Source organism: Seriola aureovittata, chromosome 4, assembly GCF_021018895.1.
Source record: "Seriola aureovittata isolate HTS-2021-v1 ecotype China chromosome 4, ASM2101889v1, whole genome shotgun sequence".
In the NCBI taxonomy this organism is placed as follows: domain Eukaryota; kingdom Metazoa; phylum Chordata; class Actinopteri; order Carangiformes; family Carangidae; genus Seriola; species Seriola aureovittata.
Genome location: NC_079367.1, coordinates 20,242,902 through 20,253,473, shown reverse-complemented (window position 1 = coordinate 20,253,473; position 10,572 = coordinate 20,242,902). Strand labels below are relative to the sequence as shown.

Genomic DNA, 10,572 nt, shown 5'->3' with positions numbered 1-10,572 from the left:
GTAGTGAAAATATGCAGCGACAGACACTAAGAATGAGCCTTTCCTCAGATGTTAATGCTGTTATTTATTTATTTCATGAACTTACAAAGGAAACAATTAAACAGTAATTATTGACTGTGTTGGAAACCCTTCTAAGTCAGTACTTAGTAACCCCCCCTTTGGCAACTGTTAGGCACTGGGGTGGAAATATTATTCATTGGGGTTGTGTAGCTGCCAGTGGCACAGGAAACACTGCATGGATAGAGGGAAGAATGGACTCCAGTAAATATCAGTAAATTTGGATTCAACTGTCCTGCAGTCAGTCAAGAAAGTGAGAGTGAAAAGAGGTTGGCTTCTACTTCAGGACAGACTTCAAAATCCACCTTGAACTACTTCAAAAACACAACCTGAAGCTTATGAGATTTCCCTCGCAGTCCCCTGACCCAAACATGACTGGAAATCGGTGGGTAGAGCATAAACATGCTGTGTGTGCAAGATGGCCCAAAATATCTCTGAACTTGAAGTGATCTGGAAGAAAAAGTGGGTGAAAATTAATCGATCAAGACTAGATAGACATTTAGTGCTACAAAGAACTTCTGCAAGCTGCGATGTCTGCCAAAAAAAACAACAACAGGGGTTACTAAGTGCCAATTAGTAGGTTTCCCCAAACTTTTGCACATCACAGTCATGATTTAATTTTTCCTATTTTTTAAATTCAGGAAATAAAAAGTAAGAAACGATGCATTAACAATGTTTGTTTGCTCCAGTGGTTGCATTTACCTCTTTTCACTTTAAAATGTTTACTGCTACTTAAATGAGCGAACTGAATACTTCTATCGTAAAAGAATAAACTCATAAAACTACAATTTTCAGAAAATTACAGAGGCGTTACCTCAATTGTAGCTACAGCTGTAGACGAAAATTAATACTTAAACAATACCCACAGTTTCATACAACCCTTGTAGTGTAAAGCCATTCACCTCTCCTGTTCATGTCTACCCTTTTACTTTGAAGGCCACATCACCTAAGTTCCTGTATCCTCGTGGCTGGCTGCTGCAGACTTGACTGGCTGCAAATCACCAACGGGGAGACGTCACGGTTCTAAATGATCGCCCTCTGCTCCTCGTCTCTCCATCAAGGCTGCAATCAGAGACATCTACAGGGCATCTGAACCACAGTCGGCTATAATGGTGAGGACCAGTCTGTTGCCCTGAAATAAGAAGCAGAAACTGATTCAGGCAGCGGGCATATAGATGACACCAGTTTGTGTTTAACAGGACTCAAGAGAAAAATGAAGTGGGGCAAAAGGGACAGTCGGTCAGTGTGGTGGCTGAAACAGGATGCCGTGCCGGGTCAGTGCTGGCCGCTGTGGTTGTTTACACTTTGTTGACACGGCACCGGTTTGCGGGTTCATGTCACATTAGAGGGACTGATTTGGGGGGGGGGGGTTACCACAGCTGAAAATATCAAGCCCTCACTGGTACATAGTATTTTGACATCCTAGCCTGGAAGTATTAACTTTACTCCTACACAAACATGTATTATGTAACATGTGTTTATTTGTTCCCCATCTTTCTGAACAAGTAGCCCGGGGAACTTCCAGCCCCAAGACAACCTGTTTGCACTGTAACCTTTCTGTAAATAGTCCTGTGTCCATGACATGGCGAAAACAAAAAGGTAATCTCAAAACAGATATTTACTGCCATCTAGTGTCCAAAATATGTTACTACACGCTCTGAATGTGAGACAGGACACAGTGTGAAAAAAGTGGGGGAAAGTAATTGAATCTAATGACAAAATGGGCCAGGACAAAATTAGATTCGGAAACCATTTTTTATTTTGTAAATGGGTTAGCACTCAGACTGTACACAACAGATATTTTCTGAGTTTGACCCAATAAAACCAAAAGGAGCGTCCAGAGACGAGGGAGCAAGGTGGTCTGGTAACAGCAGTGGAGTACAAGGTGGGTAAAGCTTGTTTTTTGTTAGTATTTGTTCGGTTCTCTTGACATTACATCTATTATCTAAAGCTTTTACAAAAAGTTTGATCCTCTGCTTCAGGTGGACCACCCTGCTTCCTGAACTTGTCAAGCAGCCGCTCTTGGTGAGTGATTTTTATACAAAAAAGACAAAAACTGAGAAAAAAATAGAAAAAATAAAGAAATTCAAAGACCACATTACAGAACACTTGAATAACACCTGGGGGAGAGAAATGAAAATAATGTGTATTTATGCCAGAACAAGCCCCAAAGGCTAACACTCATTAAATCAATATGAGAACTATTTGCCCCAAACAAACATGGGCACGTCTATCTGCCTTGTAGTTATACGTTATAAAGAACCGACTGAATTCATGCCAAGGCTCAAAACACCTCCCTTCACTATAGCTGGCAATATATAGTGCTGTGACCAGAGACGGACAGTTTTATACACTACACGTGTTATAATGACCACATTAGTCCATTTATCGTACTTTTATTCTAATAATACAATATATTAAATAAAAAGAAAAGGCTAAATCTCTCACGACAAAGCTATGCAGATTATCATAGAAACTGATGACAAGACAATCTACTGACACACAGGCACAGTGCACAAGCTTGCAGGCAGGAATGGAAAAGAAATCTTTGTAGTTTTTAAATAGTACAAAAATGCTTTTGAGGGTTTTTATTTATTTTTTGCTTCAAAAGCACAACTCAAAGCACGAAGCCAGACCATTGATCTGCTTTAATGTGAGGAAGAAGTGATAGCTATCGTAGTTGTTGCCCCCCAAACAAATGTGCCGTATATTTAGCTCAAGATCATAAGACATTTGATCACTTGATTCACGGTTCTTCCACCCTTGGCTGAGAATCAGCAGTTCTGCGTTTTTTGTCTTTCTGTGAATGTTTGTGTTCAATGAGTTGCCTTTTTTAATCAAACACATTTTATTAATGAATATTTTTAACTACCACTGTTGTACAGCAGTGACAGTCTGAATAAATCTGATCATAAAATGGGCCAAATCTGATCTGATGAAGCACAGTCGATGTGTTGTGGGATTCTCTGAGTCTCTTTCCCCCTGCAGCGTGCTGTGGGTTAATCCTGTATTTTTAAAACCATAGCAAATATGGTTTTAATCCAAACATTGAACTCGGGCCTATGTTTAATCAATGCCAGTAAATCTGTGAGAGATGGAACATCCCTGTAACAGACAGAGTGAAACAATAAACCTTGTAAACAAAACTGTACAACCACTTGCAGGTCAGACATGCAGAACAAGCTATTTAATGAGTCTAGTCTACAAATTAAGAGTCAAACAAAAAAAAAATGCAAACAGTTTTACATTTGAGCAGTAGAACATGAAAATAACAAAAATAATTTCTAGTTTTTTTTTTTACATTTCTCATAGTAATCCAATACCTGTGTGCAGTCGCAATTTAAACTGTTAGCACAATAGAAAGTAGAGTCTAATTTCATATATTTACCAAGCAACCATTATAATAAGAGATTTTCTAAATCATCCTGACTGGTTTAAATAAAACAAGAATAAAAAAATAAAACAAATCTCTTATGACCTAAAGATAAACTCCTTGGGTGTAGTAAACATTTCATGAATGAAAGCAGAAATGAAAGCACAGTCAAAGTGCGCTCTAACCAATCGACACGTGTGTTTTGAATATGTAGTTAAGGGCACTGGAAATCAAAACTCCTGCAGTGTTTCTTGCTTGTTGCTGCTGCAAAATGTTTTGGACTGGGCTGGGGTTTCCCTGGCCCATCATGCTTTGCTCTCGGTGCTTTTTGTCTGTATGATACTGTTGTGTTCTGCAGCGATCTCCGTCAGGGCGTTTGATAATTCGGCCTCCTCCAGTTTGACTTTCTCATCAGAAAAAATCTTCCTGCAGTGGAAAAAGGAGAATTTCAAAATTACAAATCTGATCATCTTTGGCAAGAACACAAAGAATTCTCAGCAAACAAACACTTTAGTTAAACACAAGTTTAACCATTTATTCTCAATGACATCTTCACCCAATATGTAAGAAGACATTATGTATTCAGACGTCTTCTTACATATTTCTTCACCACCTTGATAACAGACAGATAAAATTAAACAGATAATGACATACCCATATAATTCATTCCTAAACTGTGTAGCAAATACTTTGTATTGATCAGTTTAGTTCTACCTCAAAGAGACTGTGATAGGACAATCAATGAGCCCTGGGCTTGCGGTTGTGATATCCATGTTCGTGTTAAAGCAGTGAGGCACAGTTTCTAGATCCTGCCCGCAGCGCCTCTCCTCTCTTTTGCAGCTCAGAGCAGGAAAACACCACGGCTAGCCTCTGTTCTCTGTAGTAGAGCTGCAGAGCTGCTGAGGATTTAGGCAACACTCAGAGGCAGAGAGTTACTGCCTGAGACGAAATGTTTTGTCATTAAAATAAGGCCCATTTCAGACATGGAATATGAGACATTGCTGGATTCATCTGTCTGTTAAAGTGATGGCTTACATATGTACTGTAGGTGTTACAGCTTTATTCAGATTTGACAGGACTGTTATGGAACGAGCCACAATGCTTGTGCGATATTTGGCATGTGGCGCACGAGAGGGAGTGGTGGAACTGCTTAGTTAAAAAGTAAAGAATGTTTTCTGTAGGTGATTGATTTTAACAACTTGTTTTGCTGTTGAAGACTTAATTAATAGCCACTGTAAGCACTCGTCCCCTCTTCTTAAACTCAACCCCCTACTAAATTCTCTCATTAATTTCATCATTAATACCTATTTTTTAATGTCTGACAATGCCCAAACACAGAATGAGAAGACATAAAGTCGAGACACTCATTTTATTTCCATTTGCTCACATAAAGTGGTTGTTTTTCTGGATATTTATAATTATAGAATTAAAGAATATACAGAGAGGGAGACTGCAGGTCTGATTATTGTTGTTCTAAGAGGGTTTTTAAAAAAAACACTTTTAGGGCTTCAAATCATGATTAATTGAAGTGATGTCATAAACTTGCTTGTTTTCCCTTAATACTTCAAAAACCTAAAAATATTCAGTTTATTGTAGAATAAGACAAAGCAAAACTGGATCCATTAAAGTGAAAAGCTGGAAATACATAATGTTTAATAATTTATTCTGAAAAAATGACAGTCAATTATCAAAATAGCTGATTTTTTTTTGTAAATCAACTAATTTTCAGAAACCAATCTGATATTAGAAGAATCTCCACAACAATTCAACATTGAGTTACTCACAGTGTTTTTTTTAAAGATAATTTAAAGGATAAGTCTGGTGTTATTCCATATTTTTCTTATTGTCCAAAAGGCCCAAACCAATGTATCATTCTGATAAATATCAGACATGACAATGTATCATGTCTCAATACTTCCCACTTACTGTGAAAAATGGCTCACAAATATATAGTTTCATCAAAAAAAAAAAAGACTTAATCTCCTAAAATAGCTGGATATTGTAGTTTTAAACAGCAGCAGAACAGTGAATGTGGGGTTCACTCCAAATAAACTACAGTACCCACATACATTGTAATGAAGGAACATGTCACCCAGTGCAATGATGTGGCTTATTTGTTTTTAAAGCTTTTCAGACAACAATGGAGCTCTTTGGCGTAGAGGAACAAGAAAACATCAGGTTCTGACTCCACAGACAGAACCTGTTAGTAGGATCAACTCCGTGTTGGTTTTGGTCTTTTCATGGGATTTGTTGACAGTAAGAAAAATACAGAATAACACCAGCTTTATCCTTGAAGTGATACATTTCTTACAACGCTCTTCAGAAGGCTGAAAGACATTTTACCTTGTGCTGCTGTAGCCTGTACTTCAATCTGGCGCATATTTAGTTCAGACTGTCATGTTGGAAGCTTTACAGAAATCGTACGAGGTGAGCTTCAAACTAAGAAGATTGCCATTGTGACTTTTTCTGTAAAATTGATTCAGGGACTTCTCAAGACATGAGATCGACGTGTAAAATTGCCATCACATTTATGTAACGAGCTGCATGTCTGAAAGGGGCTCAACTATTCTTGTGGTGAATGTTGCAACAGTAGAGACCCCACAATGGAGAACTGTCACACACAAGCATAAAAAACAAAACCATTATATCACTCCTCTATCCACAACATCTCACTGATACTTATCCCAATGTCATTACCACAGTTTACCATTACAATATTTCATATTGTGTGGTCAATGGCAAGATGCGGTGGTGAATGAATGGGCATACAAATTACACTCGCACACACACACACACACACACACACCCCCACACACACACACACACACACACACACACACACAGAGATAAACCTCTAGAGGGAGCCGTACTCATCGTTGACAGGAGGAGCGGTCTTGGCCAGAGTCTCTGATGCCTCCAGAACTGGGCCTGAGGGGGGGAGGTCTGCTCCGTCTCCGTTGGGCAGAGAGGGGGCAGAGGGCGGGCTGTCTAAACTAATAAGGTCTGTCGAGGGCAGGGAGGGTCTCTCGGTCCCGTTTGTCAGCTCTAACTCTAAATTAGCACTTCTGGGTGCCACGTCGGGGGTTAGTAAGTCATATGTGTCCGACACCGCTGTGAGGAGATCATTCGAGACCAGTGCCTCTTGACTGGGGGGGGCAGGAGCAGAAGAAATGGCAGTAACAGGAAGAGCAGAGAAGATGTCTGTAACTAGAGGAGCAGGTTCTTCAGCATCCAGGACTTTAAGAGCACTGTGGATCACTGAAGGAGAGCTAGTAACAGCATCTTTGGCAGTGGGTATGTTATTATCAATTGTTTGGTCAGTAGGTTTGTTAGTGTCAAAGGCAGTAAGGCTACGACCACTGGAGTCTGGGGCAGTGGTATTTGAATCAGTGTCTGGTTTTGGAGGGGCAGTGGTTGCTCGAATGGAGGCAGTTTGTGCTGGTGTTTTGGTGTCTAAGGCTACAGCGTGTGGCTGCATGGGAAGCTTGGCGACCGGCGGGCTTGGAGCAGGTTTCTTGGTGTCGAGAGTAGGAGAGGACGATGAGGAAGACGCAGCAAGTGGAGATACAGAGGGGCTACCTTTAGCATTCAGAGCGGCAAGTTTGGGAGAGTGTCGACGCTTCGGTGGTATCGGTGTCCCAGATTTTTGAGCTTTAGTCCGTTCAGGTGTACAAGGAGGAGTGATTTTTTTCTCTTTTTCTTCTGGGGTGTTGTTTCCTCTTTGTTCTACTAAGGGGGCCATTTTAGCCTCGACGGCAGACGTAGAGAGGAGGGGAGTCGGTGGGGTCGCGTTCGACTCTGGAGTAGGGGCCGGGGCCAGGATGGGGGTGGGTGAGGGGTCGTTGGCCGGGGTAGACAGGCTACAAGTGAGGGTAGTGGTCTCGCTAGAGGGGCTGTCCTGAGCGGGGTCAATTGTTGCAGTGGCTGTGTCAGAGTTGGTGGCTACGGAGGAGAGGGTTTCCAGTGCCAGAGCAGCAGTGAAAGCCGCCAGCCTGAGAGAGCAGGGAGAGAACAGAGACACACAGACTAGACACCAGGGTGACTGTGACAGAGGAAGGGTGGCCCGGACGAGAGCATGCAGAGGATTTAGTTGGCTTTACAAATTCACACAAACATAGACAAAGCAACTAAAAAACAGCAGCTATTAAGCCTAGTGAGAAAAAGAAACAAAGAAAAAGAGGGCGTCATGCTGTGAGTGGACATTAAAGGATACATCCCATACACACACCAACACATAGTACACCGACTAGGAAAACTAATGTACTAAAAAAGCACCAGTCTTCCTGCAGAAAACTACAGCACCACGCAGAACCACCTATAAGGGTTAAACAGTACCAGTGACAATGTCATACTGTGTAATCTAATTTTTCCAGACTGCTGATATGAGAGATGGCTGCTGAGGTTGTCAAATGACTTCATATGAGTTGACCACACTCAAGAGGACAAAAGCCTTTCAGTGTCTTTAACTGGTATTGCTTCAACCTTGTTAATAATGAGAGAGAAAATCTCCAAAGGCTGGAGAAGAAACACAAAGTGCAGTAATGCCTCTGAAAGGGAATAAAAACAGAAAAGCAACACAGTTCAGTGGACTCCACTCAAGAATGACCTCAACTTTTCTGAAAATTTCAAGGGTCAAATGTCCTGTTGAATAACGTAATTATTCTTTGAAGTGGAGTGCAATGTACAACAGCTAAAAAGACTTGAGCAGTAAAAAGGCTATGTGCTGTATGTCAGCTTTTACTCACTCTGGCTCTGTGAGAGGTGTAGTTTCATTGGGTTCTGTAGGTCCTGCTGCGTTATGATTGGCTGTGCACTCGTCCTCTGTTCTGACTTCCACAATCGGCTCTTTGGACTCATCTTTTCTGTAGGACGGAAAGATGTACATCTTGGTAAGATGGCGACTTATTATAATTATATTATAATCAACTCATTCATTTATCAAACAAAAATAGTGAAAACAATTCTGCCATGTTTCAGGTTTCTGCGTCTAATATGGGAGGATTTATTATCATATATCACAATAAGCTAAATGGACTGCCGGGTGGACAAAACAAGGCATCTGAAGACGTCACCTTAGACTCATGAAAGTCGCGATTGGCCTTCTTTCACAATTTTTTGACATTTGAGAGATGAATGATTAATTGAGATTAACTTGTAATAAAAATCATCATAAGTTGAAGCCCTACATATAAGAGCTCTTTATGTATACAGGCCAAATGGATTATCTTCAACCCAATCACAGTCTGAATATTTGATCGGCTGACACATGAAGTAGTCCATATGGCTGTATTTTAGAGAAACTGGCAGCATGAAATGTAGCACAAATCGATACACAATGCAACTTCCCACTCAAATTGATTCGAAACTGCGTTATTGTGCACAAGTGTATTAGTTCAATGCCTCACTTAAACCCAGCATCCTTCATATTTTCATTGAAGGAGAAAACCACTCTAAAAACTTCATCTCATTTAATGGCCCATGTTATTGATTTGTGTATTTTCCCTGTTCCTTTAGATACTGACTGAGTGGACCATCACAAGACATGATTATTTTGCTCCTGAGGCACAACTCTTCAGTTTTTCCTAATGGAAAAATCTTCCCCATTTATCTCTTGCTCCATCAGCCTAAACGTAAAACCTTCAGCTAAAACTCTTAATCATCTTAAATGTCAGTCCTTGAAAGGCTTTTTGGGAAAAGTAGGAAGTCACCAAAGTACAAGTGCAGTAGATGAGGTATAAACAACAAAAAGATAAATTAGAACTTGATCTAAAGAACGTCTGGAATACTTTTAAAATCACAGATTTATTACTCAAAATAGTGTTAAGAGTATCATATATGGTCATATTTAATTTATTGATTTTGGCCACTTGGGGGCAGCAGAACAAGCTCCAAACAAAACATATTATCATATAAAGTTGATATGGTGAACTAGTTAGAAAACGGCCTATGTTTACACAACCAGCAGACAGAGAGCAACATTAGCATGTAGTGTAATATGTGATGTGTATCTCAATACATTATACTGCATAATGACATTAGATCCACACGGCTTTGAATTTACACCTGGTATTAATTAGCGTTCTTATTATCTCGATTATGGTCGGATCTCAGTATGCATATTAGCAAATTGGGCTTTTGGGCAACAAACAATGTCCTGGATGGACATCAATCATTTTTAAATCACCTTTCTTCATGAGGGAAGACTTGCTAGCTACTGCTATTACTAGTAGCTTTTGCCGGCCTTGCTTGAAGGGAGGTAAAAAGCACAGTTAGATGATAATTCAACTTGCTGGGCACATTTTTTTATGCCTCTGCACCAGCAACAGCCAGAGCCGAAGGCATTATGTTTTCAGGTTGTCTGTATAGTCCGTCCCATTCTCATGAACAATATCTCAGTAACACCTTGAGGGAATTTCTTCAATTTGATACAGATCTTCACTTGGACTCAAGGATAAACTGATTAGAATTTGATGGTCAAAGGTCAAGGTCGCTTTGACCTCACAAAACATGTTTTTGGCCACAACTCATTCAATTCATACGCTAATTATGACAGTTTAACACAAATATCCCATCGCATAACTATTGTTCAGACCTGACACATTTTCACTAGTTTCTTATTGGAGTCACAATATACAGATTGCATTCATACTTGGCTTAGATATCATTATATTGCTGCTGCTTATCCAACCTTATGCTGTTAACAATAGACTCTGCGTGCATTTACAACTTGCATTAAGACATGTTTCTCCTTATCCAGAGAGGATATCTAGTTCATATGTTAATGCAGAGTTTAAATAATGTTACAATATTCACTCTACTTAAAGACCTGTTTTAGATTATTCCAACTCCTGAGGGAAATATGTGGTTCTTTAAAGGATAGATTCACACTGTTTTTTCCAAGTCTGTCTAAAGACAAATGCCGAATGCCCATATGAACTTTAAGTTTTAGCTCGCTAATTATTCCTCCTGTTCATACTGGCCTTTAAAAGATCCCTCCCTAAAGAGCTTTTAGTGTAAGTGATGGGGGAAAAGCTGCAGTTTTTGTGCAAAAATGTATACAAATATTTATCCGAAGCTTATACGTGTCTTCCAAAGTTCCAGTTGTTGGGGTGTGTTTGCACAGTGTTTTCTTGCTGAGCTAC

The 10,572-nt window shown here is 40.0% G+C and overlaps 1 protein-coding gene across 4 annotated transcripts in view; it reads right to left on the bottom strand.

Moving 5' to 3' along the window:
• Nucleotides 1-1,793: 1,793 nt before the first annotated feature.
• Nucleotides 1,794-10,572, bottom strand: part of ncam1b (neural cell adhesion molecule 1b) — a 74,775-nt gene continuing 65,996 nt past the window's right edge. For 2 of the 4 annotated variants that reach the window (XM_056373682.1, XM_056373681.1), the window contains 3 exons: nucleotides 8,176-8,292; nucleotides 6,301-7,422; nucleotides 1,794-3,856 (listed from right to left, as the gene is read on the bottom strand). In XM_056373682.1, coding sequence (XP_056229657.1) covers nucleotides 3,736-3,856; nucleotides 6,301-7,422; nucleotides 8,176-8,292 — 1,360 coding nt within the window. In that variant the 3' untranslated portion in view covers nucleotides 1,794-3,735. Of the gene's footprint in view, nucleotides 3,857-6,282; nucleotides 7,423-8,175; nucleotides 8,293-10,572 lie in introns of all 4 variants that reach the window. The other 2 variants (XM_056373683.1, XM_056373684.1) reach the window with 2 other exon arrangements.